General features: G+C 47.6%; 2 protein-coding genes across 2 annotated transcripts; both read left to right on the top strand.

The window, feature by feature from the left end:
* The first annotated feature begins 271 nt into the window (after nt 1-271).
* Nucleotides 272-17,955, top strand: LOC142558435 (uncharacterized). Its single transcript, XM_075670571.1, has 8 exons — nt 272-808; nt 937-1,114; nt 3,018-3,052; nt 7,225-7,535; nt 10,399-10,753; nt 14,584-14,745; nt 15,685-15,912; nt 17,447-17,955. Exons 1-8 carry the CDS (start codon nt 272-274, stop codon nt 17,912-17,914), a joined length of 2,274 nt encoding a protein of 757 aa, XP_075526686.1. The 3' UTR covers nt 17,915-17,955.
* Nucleotides 17,956-20,218: 2,263 nt separating this feature from the next.
* On the top strand, nt 20,219-21,514 carry LOC142558434 (membrane metallo-endopeptidase-like 1). Its single transcript, XM_075670570.1, has one exon. The coding sequence runs from the start codon at nt 20,219-20,221 to the stop codon at nt 21,512-21,514; it is 1,296 nt and encodes a 431-aa protein (XP_075526685.1).
* The last annotated feature ends 2,261 nt before the right edge of the window (nt 21,515-23,775 follow it).

The raw sequence follows: 23,775 nt of genomic DNA, 5'->3' as shown, positions 1-23,775 counted from the left end.
GCACGAGCACGCATGAGGAAGAAAACGGCAGCATGGTCGCACGTATCATTCCATGATTCGTATCCCATTTCCGCTTCAATAATAACGCCTTTAAGTTTCGTCCCAAGAGGATACTAAAGAAAGTACGGAGACGGGGCCTCAGCAAGCTCATTTTCCAGACGGCACTTTTCTGTGTGTAGGACATCACTGGTGAGCCCTGTATAGGCAGAGAGATAGACAGAGAGACATCTGCAACATAAAATACGCTATTGTTACGACTGCATTCGCAATGATGCCGTCGAGTAAAGACTCGGTTACGGTTAAGAATAACGACAAGGCCGTTCCTACTTCCAGTGAAGCGTTTCCCACGACGTTGCCCTCAGTCCGACCTGGCTCGTCCGCTCAAGACCTCTCGGAAGATGGCCACCATCTACAACACCAGGACGGCATGTCTAGACCACAAGGTTTGCGCGAAACACAAGGGCCTGGGCCGTCGGAGGCACCACACGAAACGGCGTTCAGGAGACTTGTCCAGCCCGTCGATACCAGAGGCAACTTTGGCTCCCCAGCGTCAGTGGCAGAAGGACAGCCCTCAGCGCAGCCAACGAATCTCAAACATGGAAGCTCCACTCAGCGACTCGATGCTGACGGGGCAACCGCCGCAACCACTTCTGTGAACGACTCGACGATTGCGGATGAAAGATCCACCCAAGGGGTAGATATCACCTCAGCCGACAAGTACCAGCGAGGCTCGACCAGAGAGGAGGGCCCCTCACATGCCGCAAGTCCATCACTCTCCGGAACGGCAGCATCCGCGCAGTTGCCTACAGTAGGGATATCGCGTCAGACTTCGGGCACGCGATCACGCGCGAAGAGTATCGAAGGTCATGATGCTTCGGACAGGGTCACGAAGATGTCGAACAAGAGAAAACCACATGGCGCTGTATCCCCGCACAGCAGCTTGCCAACACACGCATCGACGTCTACTGCATTGAAGTCCCCCGCATCGAGGTCCCCCGCATCGAGGTCCCCCGCATCGAGGTCCCCTGCATCGACGTCTCCTACATCGAGGTCCCCTGCTCCGAGGCCTACATCGACATCTCCTGCATTGAATTTCCCTCCATCGGCTTCACCGGTCAGTATGATCATTTGCTTTCCGAAAACGCGGAGACAAGTACACCCCTACTCCGGAAGCCCAGTATATGAGCGTATTAACGTTTTCTGGTGCTCCTACACCTTGTACATACCGTTCTGGTCTAAGCTTGCTGAATACCTTAACAATTAGTACGTAGCATTATTAACACGTTGCATTCTCTGTAATCATTACTTATGAAGCCTGTGCTCCACCCTTGAAACCAAGGCTGCCGTATTTTAAGAGATAAATAGCTTCAAGGAATTCGACGCGCAATGTCACGATCTCCGCAGTAAGCTTGTTTTTATCACCAATTTCCTGTTTGGCATACAAAAGAAACATTGCTGTAGGGCCCCTTCTCTCGCATAATTTGGCCGCCGCCACGCTTGCCTTCTTTCCAACGCGTCCTCTTCAGAAACCTCTCCTTGTTGCAGACGCAATTCTACGGTTGCTTGCGTTTCCCGCGCGTTCCTTCCCTCGCAAGCTCCCCCTTCTGTGCTCACTGCACATTGATGAGGCTCCCGCCCCCCCCCTTAAAGAAAGATTCAGTTACCCTGAAAGGCGAAGCACCAATTGCGGTAGCAAATTAGTGAATAGCTATACGAAGTAAGGATAGTAGTATTATCGGCCGTATCAAGTTGTAAGCATGCGCATAATAACTAAATTAACAATGATATAACGAGTAAGCGCGACTGAACGAGGATGTAGAAAGAAACACACAGAGAGACTGCACTGTCTTTGTGTGTCTGCTTCTTTCTACGTATTTGTTCAGTCGCGCCTACACATTCTATCATGGATTCAAACTAACTAGACCACCAACATGTTTAACTGAATTAACCAGCGCGCTGTCACCTGCGCACAGGCAAACGTGAACACATCTCGCTGGATGAGCACGGAAACTCGCTGTCAAAATTTTAGACTGAGGAATCGCGGTAGAAGCAAGCGAATTGACGTTCATGTGTCTCTCGCTTCAACGCGGACGAAACGTCGAAAGCACAACGCATGCAATGCCACCGGCACTACGCGCACTGCGCAAACATCGTAGAAAGCTTTGAAGATGAGGCCCGCGCGGGCGAGCGCTTTGGCCACGTCACAGATTGCTTTCAACACACACGAGCGTCGGCAACGCGTCCCTACGGCGTCCGCCAAAGGCGTCTGCTACAGCGTCCGCGATTCGCGGGGCCAAAGCCGTAGGAGACGCCGCGGTTGTCTCCACTCTGTACGGAGTGGGGGGCGAGGAGGACATTGAGGCACCCTAGGAGCCGCTGGAGAGGAACGCCCCTATTCCCTCGCCTGACCTCTCTCTCGCGCGCGGCAGGAGAGGGCATGCATCCGGGCCGAGTTCCTCGATCGCGCGCGCGATATTGAACCGCGTCGCCGGCTCACCCTCACACGCTTTCACTCATACGGAACCGCACGGCGGCGCCAACGGCGACGGTGACGGTAGAAATGCGGCTGGAGTGGTCATGTAATTGCTATCGCAATAAAAAACGCGCCAAGCGTCTGAACACGCTCGCTTGACCACGAGAAATGCATGAAGGTGTTCTATGGCGCTCGTCGATGCATGCGTCTAGGGTCTAATGGTTTCGATATCGGACGTCTCTAGACGTGTTTGAATACTGCCTTAGGACAATTTTATTGGTGTTTATTTATTAATTCATGAAACTACATCATTTCAAATGTTGAGTTTAATTAGTCGCGAAGCCGTTTGAAGCCATAAAGATGAACTTTGGGCAAATATATGTACTAACAATCACTCTCATGCTGGCATAACCACTACACTTGCAGCTGTTGTAGTCACTAGCGTCAGATTTCCCTCCAGGAATCATTGCATGGCACTTTATAGTGTCGGTTTTGACCGGATCTGTGTAAGCATCTGGCGGCTTTCTGATAAAACTTCGCCTAGGAGGATCGTGGGCGCACAAGAAGGTGGCGGGAAGCGTACAGAAGGTGGCGTATTCACATACTAAAACCTAGAGGGCGGTAGAGATGTTTTAGGACGCGAAACCGGAAGGGCCGAGTTGAATGGAGCAGAAGTTTACCTCGGGTACCTAGCCCCAAGAAGTTACGCGCTAAAAAAATGTATATAGCAGTTTCAAGTACGGCGTAAACCTGTAGCATCTCCTGCAGAAACACGCCCACTGATAATTCATCGCACGGTCCTACCTTCCCTTGATAGCGCGGCAGCATCCTACGCGCGACATTGCGAGTAGCTTTTCTACTCCCACTCTAATACATAATCCGCGCCGCACTGACAAAATTACTCTCATGTAAAGAAATATGAAGGAATTATTTATTCTAGAACAATTAATCTCGACCTGGACGTACAGATTGTGTGCGGTATTCGTTTATATAAGAACGTGATCGCCGGCTCGAAGCGTATTGGTCGGTTAATAATTGCCAGGACGTATTACGCTGAAGTATAAAACTACTCTTTCACCACTCCTGGAGGTGCTCGGAAAGTGCGCCTCGACAAACATGAGGCCGTTGGTGGGAACCAAGTCCACATCCTCCTCGCATTAGGGCGTTCCCTAAAGCGGGCATGTCTAATAATTCTCTGTGTACTAAAGTCGTACATATATTGTTCGGGAGATGTTCCAGTAGTGATTCATAGTGCCATGTCTCACGCGCGGTGTTTCTCATGGGTCAGTCTCCTCTAGTGGCTCTAAACGCACCAGGCGTCTCTACGCGCTTGCTTGTCCTCGAGAAAGGGTGTTCCAAAAGCCGTTTGTCGTAGCATGCGTTCGTGGTGTTCAAGCGTTGGAGGCCAGATACGTACTAAAAGGTGCTTGGGATTCGGTGAAAACGTTTCGTTTTAAAATCAATTTGAGCCTCTTACAAAACCAAGAAATGCCACCTTCACCGCGAGAGAAGGAAAAGAAGACAAAGATAAAGAAAGATGGATGGCGGCGCCTCATTGAAATTCCAGAACCAGCGCGCCGCCACGTCACGGATTCTGACGGTGTCAGCTCGGGCATAATTTTTTTGCCATCTTTATTTCTAAAGATGGATTCACTTGATATTGGAACACAGCCGAAGACTGAAGCGCGCAAATACATAACAAACACGGCGCTTCCATATCGGGACAGCATCATGGCGTTTAGGAAGGCCTTGACGTCCAGATGGCAACAGAAATGGGACAATTGCTTAAGCAACAAGCTACATCTTACTAAACCCGTAATTGGTGAGTGGAAGTCGTGCACTCACCAGCAACGGTTCTATGAGTTGATCCTGTGTCGACTTCGGATTGGACACACACATTTAACACACGACTTTCTCCTCCGAAAAGAAAACCCGCCAACTTGCGAAAAATGCAATCAACCTCTTACAGTAATACATATCCTTGTAACATGTCCACAGTTTGAAACACAGCGACGGAAGCTTTTACACAACCCATATAATTTAAGTATACCTTTACACCCTGCCCTATTACTTGTAGATGACCCGCTAGTGCCATTTAATAACTTGTTTCACTTTTTAGAGACAACTGGTTATTTACCACGAACTATAATGCAATGCAGGTTTGCCTGCTCTAATCTTGCGTTTCCTTTTGTCTTGTGATTGGCGCAGCAGGGCCTTAGTTGCCTTTTTGCCACTAAGCCCAAACTAACCAACCAACCAACTAAGCTACCACGGGCCAAGGATAAGAAACTATTTTATTATTTATGACGTCACACCGACGTACCAAGCTGGAGTTGCGGCTCGACATAAAGAAGAATGTAAATTTGACCTCTATTTTCTCTCGTTACCATGAATTTATTATGCAGAATTTAACATAAACGGTTGAAACAGTAATTTTGCAGTGGAGACTGTTTGAGTGTTTCTCTTTACGGTTCCTAAAAAGCATCGATTTTAGAAATTGTGAGGCTAGCCCATCGATCAGTGCCACGGCGGTCTTCTTCGCGATATCATGTCGCAACGTCATGGTAAACAGGAGCTACACATAAAAAAAAAAGCCGGCGAGAGCGTATGAACTGGACTCGCCACCCGGTACTCTTGAGCATTGACTTGGTTGCGCACACGCATGATTTTGTTGCAAAGATTTAGTCGGCCGAACGGGCAAGACGCTTTGAATTAATGCGCTAGCAGCCCATGAAAAAATAAAAGGCTAGACCGGATGTTCGAGCCGTGGGGCGCCCTCTTCGGTGAGCCGATGCGCAAGCGCCGACGCATCGTTTATATCGTCTCTGTACAAGACGCATCACATTTTATAAGCTGGGGAAGCACCTACGGTCACGCTCGACCGCAAAAGTTTAGCAATGGCTGAATTTCGAAACAGTGAACTCGTCGTAGTGCTAAAAAGCACGTGGACAGAAGAACGGCGGATGCACACACAGCGCATCGTGCATGCGTGTGTGCGTGTGTGTGCGTGTGTTAGCGCTGCAACTGGTTCACTGCCCCGCATTACCCAAAAAGCCCACATTGCTGCTCTATTTCCGAACAGTTTGGAACTGGTCAGTGAAACCCAAGAATAATCTGATGTTGCGCATAAGGCGATACATTCGAACACCAGGCTGCTTTTCAAAGCTTCTTAGATGTTCAGCTTGTTCTCAAGCAACGTGGTTTGTAATCTTCTCCGGTGCCGCAGACAGCCAACGTTTTCGAAGCTTTCTGCTGACCGTGTCGGAATGCACGTCAAGTCTCGCGATGCAAGGCGTTGCAGCTAGATTTTTACAGACAAAGAACTTCCGTGAGGCTGGAGCGTCCCTGCTACTGCAATAGTGCACTTTCTTTTCTCGGCACCGTGCATCCCTCGAGCCTTCTTGGCCAATCTGCTGCTACACTGGTACATGGGCTTCGTCACGTATACGTGTTCGCGCGTTCTGGCATGGTCGATTTGAAATCAGGCGGAGGCACTCTGCTTGTCTTCATTAAATAAAGCCGTCTGCACACTGCATAGGTATGTTCCAAACAAATTTGATGGTGCTCCTTGTTTCAAGGAGCCAGATGTCAGCATCGCCCCATCGCCGATGCATTGTCTTGTATCTTGTGGTATGCAGGATTCAAGACCTGTAAGCATTTTCTTCACGTTATTTGTTTGCCCTGAACGTAGCGGAATCATTGCACCTGATCTAACACCTATTCCGTGTCTATTGTGGAAGCACGTGGAAAGCAGATAAAAAAACTGCTGTAGGAATCTTGTTGCATCAATTACACTGTAATACAGCTTGATCAGGCAGCAGAAAATGAATTCATTAAGTTTCTTACTTTTGCTGCACGCGAAAAAGAAAACATTGTTTGGGTATGAGAGTATTCCAACGCAGTGGTTTGATGTTAATGTGTTCATGAGTTCACGTTTTGAGTAGAAAGCATTTCAAACAGTTCTAGAGCACTGCTAAGTAATGGAGTTCTACAACGGTTTTCTTGTGGCGGCGCGGTCAGTAGAGAATGTCGCCTAAGGAACTGCAACGCTGCCTTCGTCGGTGCCTCTTAGAGGTTGCGTGAAAAGGCCGTTGGAACATGCAAGTGGAGACAGCCATCGGTGGAGTCGTGACGGTGCAGGAACATGCGTTTTAGGTGTGTAGAAGAGGGTTTAGTAGAACAAGTTAACAATACAGTGACATCACTTAAAGAGCCTCCGGTATATATATATATACAGCGAAGAAATTGAACCAGATAATTGTGACAGGGAGTATGCAGAGTCTTGTGTAGCTTTCGGGTAGTCAGAAAACCAGACCCGCTACGAATTCTGAAGGGTATGAGAACGTCATAATACGGATTCAGTGAGAAAATCCAGCGAGGCACGCAACATGCAAAAAGGTGGAAGATGATGGGACAATGCTGCAGGCGACCAGCCTCACGCCGTCGTCTTCGACCTTTTTGTACGTTGTGTGTTTCGCTTAGTACGCTGTGTGTGGTTGAATTTTCACCTGCACTTACGTACGAACTGGCGCAGCTTTCGTCCTTGTTGTCCCTTATACAGATTCGCTGTCGTCGACGCGTGAGTTGCTAGGATATTCTTACATCTCCGCAGGTTCCTTTTTTTTTTCCCGAACACCTTTTTCTGCATGCGGAGTTTTGCGAATGCTTTTTTGTTCTCGACACGCTTGCGACGGATTCAAGCAGAATTAGAGCTTCGCCGTAGAGAACCCCTCTCTTCTTCCGTATTCCAGGACACGACTGATTCGTCGAAGTTTTGCGACAGTCCGACTTACGCGGACCTCATTTCGGGGCACTCACCGAAAGCCGATGGTCGCTTGGTCTCCGATGAACGCGGAATTCGCCGCCTGGACCATCCTCCGAGCAAAGCCGAACATAGTTCCGGCCGACCTCCGCACGAGCAGGATCTGAAATCCAGGAAGCTGAGCCTCGTCCATGGAACACCGAGTGGGTCTGTTGGCCGCGTTAAACCGCGGCTGATCAAGGCCACCGGGAGAACTGTAGACGCCCAAAACAAAGAAAGGAAGGAGGATGCCGCGACGCCGTCAGTAACATTCGAACTGCTCGTACCAATATAAACCGTGCTTGAAATGCTGCTATAGCTGGTGGAGTTCGGTTAATATTTGGCCATCGTAAGGACGCAAGGACAGGGAGTCGCAACTTCCTTTAGTCACTCGTTTATTGTTGCTTCTCCGCGTTTGTCTGCCCGCTCTTGCGTGCGTATGTTAGTCCAATAATCTTCGCTTTCCTGAATAGGGCCCCTGTATAGCGAACTACGTTCGGACTTACCGAAACTACCCCCTCCTCCAGCCCATAAAATTCGATAATGGACCATGAAATTGGGACGTTAACGCTATGATAACGAGAGGCCACTGGTATGTGAAGTCAAACCTCAGTTTAAGAAAAGCCCGCTCTTTCGAAATTTACAGCCTACGCTTGATTTCCATACACACATTCATAAAGCCTATATGTGTCGAAAACCTCGCAGCAAGGAAGTGAACGTAACGTCTGACACGTTTTAACAAAGCTTTTGGGGAAAATATACCTAAAGAAACAAGTCACAGTTAACCTGTTGCGTTTAGATGGCTTGATATTTTTTAACGCATTGCTCTGTGTTAATTATTTGTGCATAGTATATCCTGTATTGCTTATTGCTATATGTAGTTAATACTGTATGTTGCCGGTTTGAGGCGGGCTAGGTTTTTTATTTGAGGATGTACCTTTGCCGGTACCTCAGGATTGCGGTCTCATGGTCGTCTCTACGAGACGGCAACAGTTGTTCTGTCGCTCCAAGTGCAATAGCGTGTTGTCATCTCGAGACAGTTTTTGTCCCTTATTCCGCAATTGCTTAGTGCGACAAAGTTTACGCAGGCAGAAAAAACTATATATTTTCAGCTCTTCAACAAATATTTGCAGCATTTGGTAACTGATATCGATTAACGTAACTTCCTACTCGGCGAAAAATTCCTCGCGTCTCATTGTCTTGTCAAATTATGGTTTGCCTGCACGTCTTTCTAGCGACTGTTTCATAAGCAGCCCTAGTTCATGCTGTGTAATTACCATAAAGAGCCGGGGTGGCACTATGACGTTACGGCGCATGCAACTGAAACCAAAAATAGTTCGTATACACAAGTATGACGGTGAATAACTTAGAGTGCCCTCACTTTTTCCAGAGTTTTTTTATGGCATATGGAGGGTGTGTACCTACACTTAGCGTAAAATATATGACACGTGACAAATATATGACACGTGAAACTAAGCCTCAAGCAGGGTAACTAAGCTTATGGTGCCGTCTACGCTCCAAAATTCAGATAAAGACCTTCAACCTTCTGCAGTACGATATCTTAGTAATGGTGCATCAAAACGCAACAACATTATGTGCGTGCATCCGTTTGCCGTCATTGCTCTTGAAAATTGGTAAAACATCACGGCTGTGCCTGTTTTTCTTTACTTTAGCCTTGGGTGTATTTGTCGACAAATAGTACACAAAATGTTAAGCCCGACAAAGACGCACTAAAGCCCTTCAGTTCAAAAAATTTGAGGCTTAGCAAGGTTTCGCATCCAGGCTTCGCATCCACTGGGCTTAACCTTAGCGTATCCTTAGCGTTTGGAGTCATCTTGACCGCATACACGCCCGGCGCAAAGACGCTGGCGCGGTTGCGGGCCCAGAGACTGACGCGACGGCGGGCGCGCGCCGCTTCATCCCTGGCGTGACGTCACATATCACGTGATGCAGTATGGCGGCGCCACCGCCGCGTCGCGCGTGACGGCGCGAACCGAAGCGTGGAGGCCTCCGCCGGGCGACGTCCGACGGCGCGATATGAGGCCCCATCTGCAGCCTGTGTGACGTCATCACGTGACGTCATGTCACGTGACCCCACTTCAGGGTCAATGGTGGCCACCACCGGGCGTCGCGCGAAGGCCCGAAACCTACGTTAATATGCTTCGCATAATATTTCACCGACAGGAAATGGGCTGTCGTCACGACGAATGGGTCGAGCAGCACTGCTCCTGAGTCAATCCAGTCAGGCTTGCACACAACTGGTTTACTCATGCAAAATGAGTATCTGCTCAGAAAATAAAGTGAAATACTTGATCTTACCTGCTGTCATGAATAAATCTGAAAGCATAGCAGAACTGGAATTCCCGGTGTTAGAAAACCACAGAGCCGCGCAAAACATGTGATGCCCCGATTTTGCTATCTTCATCCAATGATTGGTTGACTCGTTTTCCTTCGTCCTCTGTTCTTACCACGCCTGATCAAGGTTCTCTGTCTAATATTTGCCGTCTTTATACTTGGGACGACAACCGAAGCAGATGACCAAGCGAGATCCGACTTGTTATATAGCAGAGCGAGTGGCAAGGGTGAGCGGAGGTAAGCTCGAAGGACGCGCGAACTCGACCACTTCCCGTGCTTCGCCCAATTTAAAATTCTCAAAAAGAGAAATAAAAAATAACTTAGGATGTCCGGCAACCGCTTGGAGACCGCTATTCCTTGAAACGGACACTAGCACTCGCGTTCCGGGGGTTGTTGGAAGCCCATGCAGAACCCCCGACGAAGATCTAACTTTCCCGCTAACTCCTTAAGGTTCATTATTCAGTCGCAGTGAACCTTGAACTGCGGTACATATTTTCTTACCAATTCACACGCCACCAGTCTTGCATATCAGGAGAGGCGAGATGAAACCACCTATGACGCCATCAAACTATAGGTGGCTGGAAAATACCGCGTGCCTACCGGCCAATCATGTGACAGAGGGGCTACATTTTCTCGGCATCTTTATTTTTTCTGTGTATGGGCTTTAAGAATGTCACGTGACGCTCCCTCCTACGCTTTCTTTTTTTCTCCATGGTCACGAATAACGCCCAGGTAAACCGACTTTGCTCGCCTTCTGTTGTCCATGCAGGACCGGATGGCCGAAGGTTTCTCCCTCTTCAACTTTTCCCGCTCACGACAGTGGAGCCAAACAGCGGCTCGAGCACGGAACCGCGGCTGCGGCTTCCAGCCAGTCCGTCGCAACGCTAGTGTCTACTTCGCCGGAAGGGCCCCGTGATCCGCCGGCACTGCCACTTGGAGAGGAGGGCCGACTTGACAAGAAAGCGCAACAGCAAATGCTTGCGAATTTAGGAAAGCCTCCGAAGGAAATCGAGAGCCCTGGATCCCAAGCCGTAAGCGAGATTCGCCCTTCGCCGAGCGTAGGAGGCGTCCAGAGTGTCAGCACTCGCGCAAGAGGCCATGGCTCCCCAGCGTCACCAGACAAGGTACGCGACGCTTGCCATCCTGTCAATTCGGGTCCCTTGGTGGGACGTAGTAAAAGTTCTCGACGGCACAAGAAAGGGAGGAGAATGCGACAAATGCCGAGCCCCTCTGTCTTTCCCGTATTCCTTCTCACGCCGTCGCGTTATTCTGAACCTTTACGGTGGCATTTGCCCGTGGGAACTTGAGTTCTATTGTTACATATCTAAAAAGGTCGAACGGTCGAACAAAAAGGCAGTATATTTGCACCGTTATTTTTGAAGAAACGGGAATAGTGTAAATTTTCATACTGCCTCTGAACTGCTTGTTTGCCTACTTGGTGCTTGCGAAAAGACATGTTTTTTGCCGCAAGTTATGAAGAACGGAAAAGAAGGAAGACACACAGATTGTTTTTATATATTACGTTTCCATTACCTCACGTGCTCCTTGGTTTCTGCTTCTACCACGAATATTATTCTCATGCAAACGTGGTTTGTGCATGCAGACCTTGCAGTGCGCTGGCAAATGTGCCACGCCATCTTTCATTAGATTTAGTTCGTTTTCCCTGGCTCGTTCATTTATGCTTTGTCCTGTATGTCCTACGTATGACTTGCCGCACTCAAGGGAAATTTCGTACACCAGCCCCGTGGCGCATTTCCCGTAAGACATGCCATGTTCTTTGCCACAGCCTCGCCAACTAGTCTCCTTGCGAGTGGTTCTCGGGCAAAGTCGAACTAATTTGATGGGGGCAGAAAAGGCAATGCGTACGCAATACCCACCTGCCACCCTTTTGAGGTTGCGGGAGACCTTATGAACATAAGGAATCACTGCAGGTCTTACGGTTCTGGCTCTTTCTTCCTCCCTTGTGGCGATGGTACCTTTTACCTTCCGTAAGAGAGGTTCGGCGAGTGATGCAACCCACGAATCAGGGAACCGTGCTGCTTTAAGTCACTTGATCTGATTATCTAACGAGCCCTGCATCGTGTGCGTACACGGTTTCCTGAGGGCGGACTCCTAGCAGATGCATTGAAATTCCTCGCTTGACAGTTCTGGAATAACGAGAAATATACGGCAGCAGCCCTTTCTTGGCACGTGGGAAATGTTGCCAAGAAGCTTGCCCTTCTTGAAAGGTTAATCTTAAATTTAATTTAACAATTGCAGCGTGTTACACTGTGGCACTTCATGCACAAACGAAAGCCCTTTGATTATGGTTCTTAATTATTGTTATGTAAAAAGACGCAGATGTAAAGCTATATACAAGTATATATACAACGTAATACGCCGCACTTGGCCAAGAGGCAGCAGCCTGCGCTAGCCTCCAATCGTCGTCGTCGTCGTCTTCTTACTGCTCGCCTCTTCATCATTAGAAATACTATTCCGTAGCATTATGTAGAAAATATCGTAGCGTTTCAGTCAACCTTGTCTGTTACAAAAATTAAAAAATCCTCCATATATCTAAAAACCTTTAAAATATTTCAATTGCTGTCCCGTTTAAAGGACTCATCGAGCAGGCGATCAACACTAAATAGGAATATGTTGCACAGCAGCGGTGCAATATATGAACCAATGCAAATGCCGCGTTTTTGCAAGAAAAGCTGTTTGTCAAAGCAAATAAAAGTACAATGAAAATAGGCTTCTAATAGTGTCAGAAAGGTATCAAGCGTAACACCGGCTGCATTTTGAAAAGCTATGACGCCGCTTTTTTCTATGGATATTTCTAATGCAGCAAAAAGTACATCATCTGGAATTAATTAAAATACATACTCAACATCTACAGAAAACGCATTGCATAGGGATTGATTGTTTCGTAGAAATTGCACTATGTCTTGGGAATTGCCTGTCGAAAAAGGGTCATTTACATTAACAGATTTTAGCACCTTTAGAATGCGCCTACTAAGTAACAACTGCCACGCGTCTCTTTCGTTCACGATGCTCCTAAACCGCACATTCGACTTGTGAGCCTTTGCACTAAAATATATTTTTAGCGCTGTAGCTCTAACATTGTTAATATAATTGGCCAACTTGGCCAACCTGTTTGGAAGCAGGCAAAGTGGGATCTTTTGTGGTACTTCCTAGAGAAATGTACAATGAGAAGGCCACAGAGGCTACAAACAACAACTTTGTAGAGATTAGGAAATTGGAAATAAAGGTAAAGAGTAAAATTGCCAGGCTATGTAAAGAGCTCAACTTGGACAACTCTGAAACCACGCTTTACGGATCGAGTAATCGTTGATTTTAGAGAAGTTGATTTGGAGCCCGTTGATCATCTTTTCTGAGAGCTTGCAGAGAGTAGTCAGTGCTGTCGATTAGAAGCTACTGGGAAAACAAGGGGTTTTCTCTTCTTAAGGATAGGAATTATAATAGCTTCCCTCCAAGAAGACGAAACGTACCATCTTGCCCATATTGCGTTGAACAACGAAAGCATCGTCATTATAGTTCGATCATTTCGTATATTATGCGGTCGTGCCCTGAAGGTGTCATAATACAATAGTGAAGTGCTGGCCGCAGTTCAGCTATATTAAGAGGGCCGTTGTGTTCCTGAGTTGAGCTGCATTTGCACTGGAGCGACTTTCTATCTATTCTCTCTATTTCTCTCGATTTCTCTCTCCCTTTATGCCTATTAGCTCGAAGGTTTTGGGATCGTTCCCCACCTGCGGCAGGTTGTTTTCTCATCCACTTTCATTTCCATTAATTTATCGTTTCTTTATTTCATATTTTAAGCACAAGTAATTTCCCCGGTGTTGTCCTTGGCGTCAGTGTTCATTGGCTTCTTATGATATTTCTCTCAGTTGTCCGTTTGTGCCTTAAGAAAGCTTCTACGAGAGGCCAAGGTCCAAAAAGCGTGTTGCTTCCACCCGGGAGGCCTTAAATATCCTATAGGACTCCGGGCGAGGTCAACCACCCGGGCCATATTTTATCGGGACACGGCAAAGCCACGCATGGATAAGCGCGGAATGGTCCAAGCCCCACGTGGTCGAGTGCGTGGCGTTCGCAACACACCCACCCTCGCTGTACTTACCGTATAAGCAAGAAAAGCTTTACCCGAGCAGGCATCATGGTTTTCGCTTAATGAGCCACAAGCTTTCGGCACGCAACGCTTTAGCCATCACCTCTCAGTTGGGGCAATAAACAGCAACATTTTTTGCGGAGTGAAACGCTGCATGACCCTCGGTGTAACGTTAATGACTTATGCATGATATCGTACGTCTTCCACTCATTGGGGTGAATTACCTGTACGCTCTCACGCGCAGGCTTAACAGGTTTAGTTGTGGTGCCGCGTCCGTACTAGGGGTATCCTAGGATACGTGTCCATCAGTTCCGTATGCTTCGATTTCTATCCGTCCACACCACATAAATCCTGAAAAAAATTAGTGAGACAAGCAAAACTAATTTATTGAAAATACTCTTTTCAGGGCGTACAGTGTTCTCCCCTGCTAAAGGAAGCAATCTGGTGTGTGACTCTTACTTTGCGCGCACTCTTGCTGCGAATGAATGCCGATTGAATCTATCTAAAAGCACAACGCATGGCTATAGAAGTGCGCCAGCGTCACCAACGACGACTCATCTGCCGCAAACCTGGCCAATAGTACACCTGCCAGAGGTAAAAAGAAAAAGAGATCAGGTTCCTTAGAGGTACGCATTCCATTTAAGAGTACAAGGCACTGTACTTCTTTATGGCCCGACACTTGCCTCTATTCACTCGGCACACAACTGGTACGCCACAGTGCAGTGTCGATCTGCACGCTTGGCAAGCCATCAATCGCATTAGATGATATCGTCGCAAGCTGTGTCGTGCGCTATCTTTGAAACTACCAAATTGACTGATCGGGGCCCCTCCACTGTGTCCCTCTCTCAGTTGCTTTTCGACCCGCACCAGTCTCAGCTGGTGCTGAACGTGAAAGCCCTGAGCCCGACGTCTGGGAGCTTGGGGAGGAAGGCCAAGGCTGGGCAGCGGTTTTCGCACATCAAGAAGATGTCCTGGCCTATGGCGGAGCTGAGGAAGTTCAGACTGAGCAGGGTGAGTGCTACGTTCCAACATCGTCCCTAACAGATGCCTTGATTAGAGATTACTGCTATGTAGGAAAGTTATGGTAGCTGGCTGGCAGGCGGGCAGGCAACTGACGGACATCGACTTTTTACTGGCGGAGGTTTGATGTACAAAAGAACCCACACCACAGTAGTTGTAGTGACGATAGTCAGTGACTACATAGTCGGTGGTCCTCAGATCCAGTGATCCTGCACGAGTTTCGTTCGCTATTAATACACGTGTCATAGCAAGTTGAAGCGTCCTGAGCAATGGCGGAGCTTGTGTACAGTTTATTTGGACCGTTACCTTTTAAACAGAGCGATAGTGACGTAGTGCAGTGTATACAACCAGATAGAGCGAGCTCGAGTCGCACAAAAACGAAAGTGATATATTTTCGGAGATGTATGTATGTATGTATGTATGTATGTATGTATGTATGTATGTATGTATGTATGTATGTATGTATGTATGTATGTATGTATGTATGTATGTATGTATGTATGTATGTATGTACGTACGTACGTACGTACGTACGTACGTACGTATGTATGTATGTATGTATGTATGTATGTATGTATGTATGTATGTATGTATGTATGTATGTATGTATGTATGTATGTATGTATGTATGTATGTATGTATGTATGCGTGCATGTCTGCATGCATGTACGTATGTATTTACGAGTGCATGCGCGCGTTTGTATGTGTGTGGGCGTTGCATGTGCGTGTGTGGTTCTTCACGTGCGCCTTCTCTAATACCGCAGTGTCTTTTCCAAGACAGTTAATGCGCCTGTGGTCCCGCCTGTGTTTCGTTTTCTTATCCATTTAGTTATGAATGCCTTTTTTGATGCTGTAATAAATCACTCAACGAACAAAGCAATCAACCACTCAAACCACATTTCTCGCCATGCCCTTTGTCAATGGCTGCAGGGCACGCTTCCTTCTACGTCGTTGGTGCACCACTCGACTACGCAAGCGAGGGTGCAAGAAACGCTCGGACTCCGGGGACAGTGGGTCGTGGCTTCCGTACTCGCGCTCGCGATCATCGTCGTGGTGCTGTTCATCGTGTCGAGATGGACCTTGGTCACGGAGAACCGAGGAATTCAGCTCTGCAACTCTGATGCTTGCCACAAATACGCTGGGCATATCTTACTGCAGGTGAAAGTGAATCAAGTCCAGGTATCTTGAAGTACCAAAAGAAGTTAGCATGACTATAGCATCAATCAATTCGCCTGAACTTCACTATAGTTCCGCAGTGTCGTAGGCTACATTCCTGGCCGCGCGGCTACATCTCGATAGGTCAGAAATGGGAATACGAGCGTCTGCTAAGGTCAGGGCGCACTTTCAGAGTTCTAGCTGCATAAAAACTATCTAGGGTCCTTGATTATGCGGCGTCTGCCACTGCCTCGTATTAACGCGACAGCGCTAAGGGCCCCGTGTCACATAAAATCCGGCGTCAGCATCCAGCGTCCCACATCCGGTGCGAAAAGAATTTCGAATCAAATTTGGAGCCACACATACCCAACCACTCGTCTACTGCGAAAGTTTCTAATTCATTGTATACCAATCTTTACAAAGTTATTCCTGGGAGTTTTGAGAACAGCAGCCCAAAAACAAATGTATTAGCTCAAATCAGACTGAAATAATAAAAATGCGGAACAATAACGGGGGGGGGGGGGTATTCTGTAAGAGTCCAGCTGGTAGACTGTTCATTTCGGCAGCTGATGATTGAATGGAACTGTACGAGAGAGGAGGAGACGAGCGGCCGTAGCCAATCGGCAGCGGCCGAAATGGACAGGCCACTGGGTGGACTCATAGAATAGCCCCCCCCCCACCCCCGGAGGTCGACCCACGCAAACACATTTCTACCAGAAAGCTTGCCTTCTTGCGTAGCGTTCGCCGCCAGCGTTTCCCGGTAAACGTCATGGTTACATAAACTGGCGTTGCCGGAAAGCACAAAAACCAATCAGGGGTCATTGAATGCTATCGCGTTCCACTCATAACGGCGAAGCTTAAGCGTCCTCCAATTTCTTTTGCGCATCAGACAGACAGAAGACAGACAGACAGACAGACAGACAGACAGACAGACAGACAGACAGACAGACAGACAGACAGACAGACAGACAGACAGACAGACAGACAGACAGACAGACAGTCAGACAGACAGACAGACAGACAGACAGACAGACAGACAGACAGACAGACAGACAGACAGACAAAGAAAGCAAGAAAGGCAATAGATAGATAGATAGATAGATAGATAGATAGATAGATAGATAGATAGATAGATAGATAGATAGATAGATAGATAGATAGATAGATAGATAGATAGATAGATAGATAGATAGATAGATAGATAGATAGATAGACAGACAGACAGACACAGACAGGTAGATAGATAGATAGATCGATAGATAGATAGATAGATAGATAGATAGATAGATAGATAGATAGATAGATAGATAGATAGATAGATAGATAGATAGATAGATAGATAGATAGATAGATAGATAGATAGATAGATAGATAGATAGATAGATACTGGTTTATTGTAGTAGGCAGGAAAACTGTCGTAGAACCGTGCATTTGCAGCAACACTTCTCCAGGAAAGCAGTCAGTTGCGCAGGTTTCTAAAGGAACGAAGTCGTGCATCGTAGACGCGTTCTTGAATGATGCTTCACCCCATCGCCAGGTGAACCGATCTCTGGATCCCTGCGAAGACTTCAGCAAATACGCCTGCTCGGCGTGGTCTCCTCCACGGACAAGGGCAGACTACGCCACGTCAAGCTTCACCCAGCTCATCCGTGCATGGTTCGAGGGCTTTAGCAGCCTCCTGCTGGACGCCTCAAAGCACGGATTCACGGTCGCTGACGGGCCAGCAGCCATGCTACGGGCTTGCCTAAACCCCAACACCAAGGCGGGCGTGCCAGGCATACAAGAGCTACGAAACCTAATGGCCTCCGTCCACCTCAATTGGCCCGACCCGCCTGAGGACGAGGGCAGCCCGCTGGGAGTCTTGCTGCGACTAGCCTATGATTTCGGAGTGCGTACCGAAACCTACCATGTCATCATGGGGACAGGGACCTTATACGTAGACAACGCTTACAATCGGGCCCAACTGCTTAATTTAGTGGAACCATTTACATCGAGATTGCCATGACATATCTACGGATTTTACGAAGAATAAACGCAGTACTTCGAAACACCAACTAGAAAATTTCAGTAATCTCGGGGCAAGGAAATTCTACAGGAAGATGCCATGGAAAGAGATCTAGCAATCATTGTGATTATTTCAAAATTGAAATCCCATTGTTACTTGTAAGTTGTACATTATAAAGATGTAGGTATTTTAAGAAGACGTTAGTGTGACAGCCTGTAATTGACTAGTGCATTCCATGTCTCCTTCGATGTGCATTTCTTCCTTCAAATGCTGTTCTGCTTTAGAGTTGCCTGGAATCTTGACGCAGTTCTCATCACCAACTAAACTTGAATGAGCCTGTCAATGTTACGCTCGATCGGCACCGTGTGTGGAATGAAGGCTAGCCGCTGTTTTCTGTCGTTTCTGCCATGGCTCCCTATGTACTAAGAGATTTGACCCAGCTATAAAAAAAAATAAGGTAGCTGTAGGGTGTGATCCTGTGGCAGCTATAGAGTACAGTTATTCCATTTTGATTTTATTGGATTCTCATGACCTCAAATTTACATAACCGCCAAGGACTAGCTGCCGGTGACGCGGGTGGTTGCTACATTACAATTAAACGCTCTCCTCGTTTACAGGGGGTGGCTCTCGTTTTTCAAAGCGAATAGCGTTGCTTACTGCTACAAATTTCTTGCTCTAGTTGGCTGGCAATAGGTCAGGAGCGGGCTGAAGAAGAAGAAAGTTTCGGTGAGGTCGAGCTAGGGTAGTCCAAGTAGATAACAGGGTCAGGAGAGTGGTACCGGCGTCTCCGATTGGTCCGCTTCCCCTTACTCAGCCTGATGTGGTCATCGTTGCACACCGTCGACGATTGCGACGGTGTGCAACGGGGCGTCAAAAATGTCGCCAACAAGGATTCTCGGTGAAAGAATATTTCGCAGAGCGATGTTGTATACGTGCCTGAAATAACTCGGGTACATACACTGTCACGCAATATATTTATTATACGCGAAAAATTAATTCTCGGCCGCAGCTCATGCTACACAGCGCCGGATCCATCCCTGCGAAGCCATTTCCCAATCTTTTCGGAACACATCTCCTAGTCTCCAGCTATTCCAAAAATGTTTTGTTCGGCATATTAATGCATCTTTAGTGCGTACTCATCCCTTTCGCGTGGTGACACTGCGCGGCATTCTGAAGCCGCTGTGAGGCAGACGTGCCACTTTGACGCCACACGGAAACATTTTCACCAATCGCGGAAGGCTAATGTTGACAAAATGCATAATTGGAAAGAATTAGTTTTATTTCGTTTGGCTCAGTCATGCTAAATCAGTGTGTGCGCGTCGTCTTATCATTGAGAGTTCTCACAGTTTTTGTGACGTTTCCTGACCGCCAGGGCAAAGTGGACATGAGCCCATAAATGTGTGGCTAATCACATAAGGCTAACTAAAGCTATAGAAAACAAACATAATGGAATATATTTGCGCTATAGGGCCCCTGCTTAGAGCATGCCTTGATCACGGTAGTAAATAAACCTTATTGAAATACATGAACATTACATTTGTCAGCCGTCATTGGTCTTTATCAGCCAATAGGAACGCGTTTTGGAAGCGCTGGAGTGGATAACAAGATACAAATTTATTTCACTGCATGAACCTATTTGTCTTTGAGAAGTGTTTATGTAAAGCACAAATTTAGAAGCAGCCCATGTTATAAGCTATTAATAGACGGCTCCAGAGGCCACTGGAAGCACCAAAGAGTTTAGCGGTAATTTCTCCGATTGGAAAGCACGAAATGACGCTTGTACTCACTTAGACTTTAGACGTTGGCTTAGGAATGAGAACAGCATGATTCAGAAATGAGGTCTATTCAATAACCAATCTCTAATTGTTTCTATTTGACCGAAGATATTAGGTACTGGTGTTATACGAGGTGTATTTATCTTCTTTGTGAGCTAAAGTGATGAGGTTTCAGTGAAGTACGCCGGGCAGGTAGTCTGTTTATACGCCTATAACCGTTTACAAAAAGGGTACCGAAACCCTCTTGCGCAGTGCAGGTCAATAGGAATCTATGACCTGCGTTCATACGGATCCTGCATTGCAGGTACGAACCTGGTTTACCATTCGCGTATACCGGCGTAACACCAGCCACATCAGCACTGTCCACCTCAGCCCGGCCGAAACCATCAGCTTCGCCGTGAAACACCACAGGCGTGTGACGACTTCGAAAGCGTATGAGGCTTTATGGCAAGCTTTCTACTCCCGCTTCCAGGAATTCCGAAACGGAAGCACTGCGCCGAACGACGCTGCCATAGAGAGGTCCGCGGAGATGCAAAGCTTCGTCCTTGAGCACATCTTCGAGGCCAAGACAAACCCGACAGGTCGTCCCGCATGTTTTGTTATGTCCGCGCTGGATAGGTACACAGCCAACATTTCATCCGAGGAGTGGATCGCTGAGATAAATGAGGTGATCCCCAGCGCCCAGGTGTCTCCTTCGGACAACATCAGCGTGAGCGATCTTGCGGTTCTCGAAGCGATCGACGCTATCTTCAAGTCCTTCACTCGCCGGGACATTATGGATTACTTGGGCTGGCAGCTCGCACAGTTGTACGGTCCGCTGGTTGATCCGATGCTGTCCAAGGAGTACTTCGGAGACGCGGAGCGCACCGCGATCTACCTGCCTCACGTGTGCGCCCGTCAAGTTGAGGCATCGTATCCGGGTTTGCCGGCAGCACTGCACTACTTCACGCGCCTCGACCAGTCGGCACGGGATGCCGCCAAGATGATCCTCGAGAGTGTCCTCAGCACCACGGCCGCCCTAGTAGAAGGCGTCTCTTGGCTGGACGAGTCCACGAAGGCTGCGGCCACAGCTCATCTTCGAAGAGTGAGAATTCGTCTGTGGCCTCCTCCGTGGTTCCTGGAGAAAGAAGCCATAACGCGCATATACTCTCACTTCCCGGTCAACGCCACTTCGCTGATGGAATTCCTGAAGCTGTCCCGACAAGCGATAAGGAAGGTCACCGAGTCGGAGCCGGAGTTCGAAGAGGTGATTTATAGTCCGCTGAGTGGCTCACTTCCTTACTTCAGCTACGACCAAGCCCTTAGTGAGGTGTCCATATCAGCGGGCGCTGTCCAGTTCCCGCTGTATGTCCCCGGTGGCACTGCAGTCATGAACTACGCGGGACTTGGCTTCTCGTTTGCGATGCAGTTGGTGCGGTTTCTCGAACGCATTAGCCGCACGGTGATGGTTGAGCGACGGTGCGCAGACGTAAACGACGGCAACTTTGCATCGTACAGAGCTGCGCTTCGCGAGAGGTCTTCGTGTCTCGCGCCGGCTTACAACGGCAGCTTCCTCCCTGAGGTGGTAGCCTTGGAGGCCACTCACGCCGCATTCCTCAAGAGTGTCGGCGGTGCTCTTGAAGGAGAGCGTCTCATCGAAGAGTTCTCCAATGAGCAGATCTTCTACATCGCACTCTGCTACTTCCAATGCGGCCGTCATGGTGGCCTACGTGATTTCTTCAACCAATGCAACAAGGCGGTTATGCACTTCCCGGATTTCGCGGCTGCCTTTAAGTGTCCCGTCGGGTCTCGCATGTACCCCAGCGGCAGCTGTCGCTTCTTCTGATTTTCACGCTATAACCTTGCGCAGACTATCAATAACCCGCAACATCTGTCAGTGTGCTTTCCTTGAGACAATGTTGTTTTCGTTTTCTATTTTCTTTTTCATTTGATTCGTTTAGGGCAACTTTCGTAGAGGATGTTGTTTGTGGTTTCTCCACATGGCTGCTGTCAAAGAAAATGTCTTAAACTTTCCACTAACAATTCGCTATGGGGCTATAAGTTATTGTCGCCTAAAAGCAGCCCCCCCCCCGTAACTAACAACAGTCTAATTATTGCAGGAGTGTGTACGATATTGTGTTCAAGATTGAGCCTGAACATACAATTTTTGTGCTATAAGGGCTCAAAGGGATGGCGTAGAGCGTTTTCTGCTGCTGTCACATCTTCGTGAGAACCTAGTATTCACTGCTCTGTAACTGCCTGGTGGGCGGCTGAGTCACAGCGCCTTTGTAGTGTGCTTGGTGAAATGTTTGCGTCTTCCATATATGTAGAATGCAGCGCATTCCGGAACTAAACGGCCTACAGTATAGTGTTCTTGACGAAAATTTGAGTAACTTACCCAATGTTTGTTATTTTATTCAAGTACGAAACGGCAGACTTTATTTAGTTTTGCATTACTTTATAAGCGCAAAAAAACGAACCCCTTGGAATCTTGGCTGACCATACAGTCAAATTATGCACAACATTCGCACTGCAATCAGCAACATCGCGATGTTTACATTTGATGCCGTTTTATTGCAACGGCAAAGAGAGACGTGAAAATGCCTCTTTGTAATCTGAGCCGTCAATCAACATTTTCTGTCCTTATCTTTTCAACCGCAGTGCGTCGATTTCAGCCAGAAGACACTGTCTACCCGAGCTCCTCCTTGATTGAAAACGCTGGTTTTCTTGCTGTTTTCTCAGTATTTTACAAATTAGTAAACAAAACTTTTGAGGCAACGTCAAAATTGATACTTTTATTTTTTCGTGGCCTATTTAGATGCGTTCTATTATCAGTGCAACTTTACCGCTTTAAAGCAAGATTCCGGGAGAAAGGATGCTAGATTTAGCAAAAACACTGGCTTTCAAATGTCTGCATTTCTCAGTCTTTCCTAGACCAGTTAAGTCATGGGTATGAGGCTTAAATCATAACGTCTACAGCAACGACCTATTCTTTTCTACTGTACCACTGAAGGAAAAGACTGCTTCTTTTTTGTGTTCCTGCAAGGTTAAGTAGAAATTTCAAGATTTCTACATTCCTTTTCTTCCCTTGTGATCTGCTTCTTCCACATACGTAGTCCAATTTCTATTCCTAACAATAGCATTGACTTTTTGTTGCCATAAAAATTGACGCTTTTAGTACGATACATTAGAATAGGTTAAAATATCACTTGCTAGATCAACATAAAGCTGTGGAAATTTTTGTGGAAATGTTTGTAAAAAGTTACCTGAAACGTGCAGGAAATTTGTCATTATAATAAAGAAGAAACAAATCCGTGGACATTTAAGCACTTTTATGTGTTGTAAATAGGAAAGCCACGCTGTCGAACTAAACGCCACTGAACGGTCTTTCGAGTTTTGCGCTGCGAGAAGTGTACCATAACGGTAAGTACTGCCCGATCCAGCAAGCAGCAGTAGTCTGCGGCGGTGTCGACGCCACATGCCATCGACATCTTGCGCGACGAGAAGCCGAAGAAGAAGCAGTGGCCAGCAAGACGGGCAGGTGCTTGCCACAGCTAAACCAGTGTGCATGAGAGAGAGGGGTACAGCGCGTGCGCTGACATACAAGAGCGAGAGCGAGGGTGACCTGGCGTCGTGGCGACGCCCTCTCCCAGGAAGTAACACCTGGCGCGCTATCGCTAGGTGTTCCCTTTTGCGCACTATGATCCGTCGAGGAACGGCAGCTGGAGCGATCCGCACTTAGTGCATTCAGCCGAAGAACTGGCGGCGTTTGATGAACGCCGCCTTGAGCTCGCTCGAGAAAGAACTCGCCGTCGACGTGCCGACCGGGCCATAAGGGAGCGCGAAGCCGAGGCGTTACGACAACGAGGAGCCGCTCAACCCGAACTTCGCTTGCACCTCTCTTCACAGTAGTTAAAGAGCGGTAATTTTTGCTTTCGTAGTGGAATTCACTTTTTTGGCCAATTAGAAGGTGATGTCTTGTCTAGTGGACAGCACGTATAGGCACTATAAATGCGCCACTGGGCATGTACCCTAATAGTCCACTTTCTATTGACTGATGTCTTGTCAAGCCGAGAAGTGGGGCCTTCGGGTCCGAATTCACAACTC

The sequence above is a fragment of the Dermacentor variabilis genome, chromosome 9 (assembly GCF_050947875.1).
Source record: "Dermacentor variabilis isolate Ectoservices chromosome 9, ASM5094787v1, whole genome shotgun sequence".
Lineage (NCBI taxonomy): Eukaryota > Metazoa > Arthropoda > Arachnida > Ixodida > Ixodidae > Dermacentor > Dermacentor variabilis.
Note: the sequence above shows the minus strand (reverse complement) of the source record. Positions and strands in the feature narration are given on the sequence as shown.

What these genes read in the sequence shown, in the direction of transcription:
- LOC142558434 (XM_075670570.1), top strand. Translation starts at nt 20,219, where the DNA reads ATGCAAAGCTTCGTCCTTGAGCACATCTTCGAGGCCAAGACAAACCCG.
- LOC142558435 (XM_075670571.1), top strand. Translation starts at nt 272, where the DNA reads ATGCCGTCGAGTAAAGACTCGGTTACGGTTAAGAATAACGACAAGGCC. An exon ending in ACAAGAAGGTGGCGGGAAGC is followed by an intron (nt 3,053 to 7,224) that starts GTACAGAAGGTG and finishes TCCGTATTCCAG; the next exon opens with GACACGACTGATTCGTCGAA. An exon ending in AAGGAGGATGCCGCGACGCC is followed by an intron (nt 7,536 to 10,398) that starts GTCAGTAACATT and finishes TTGTCCATGCAG; the next exon opens with GACCGGATGGCCGAAGGTTT.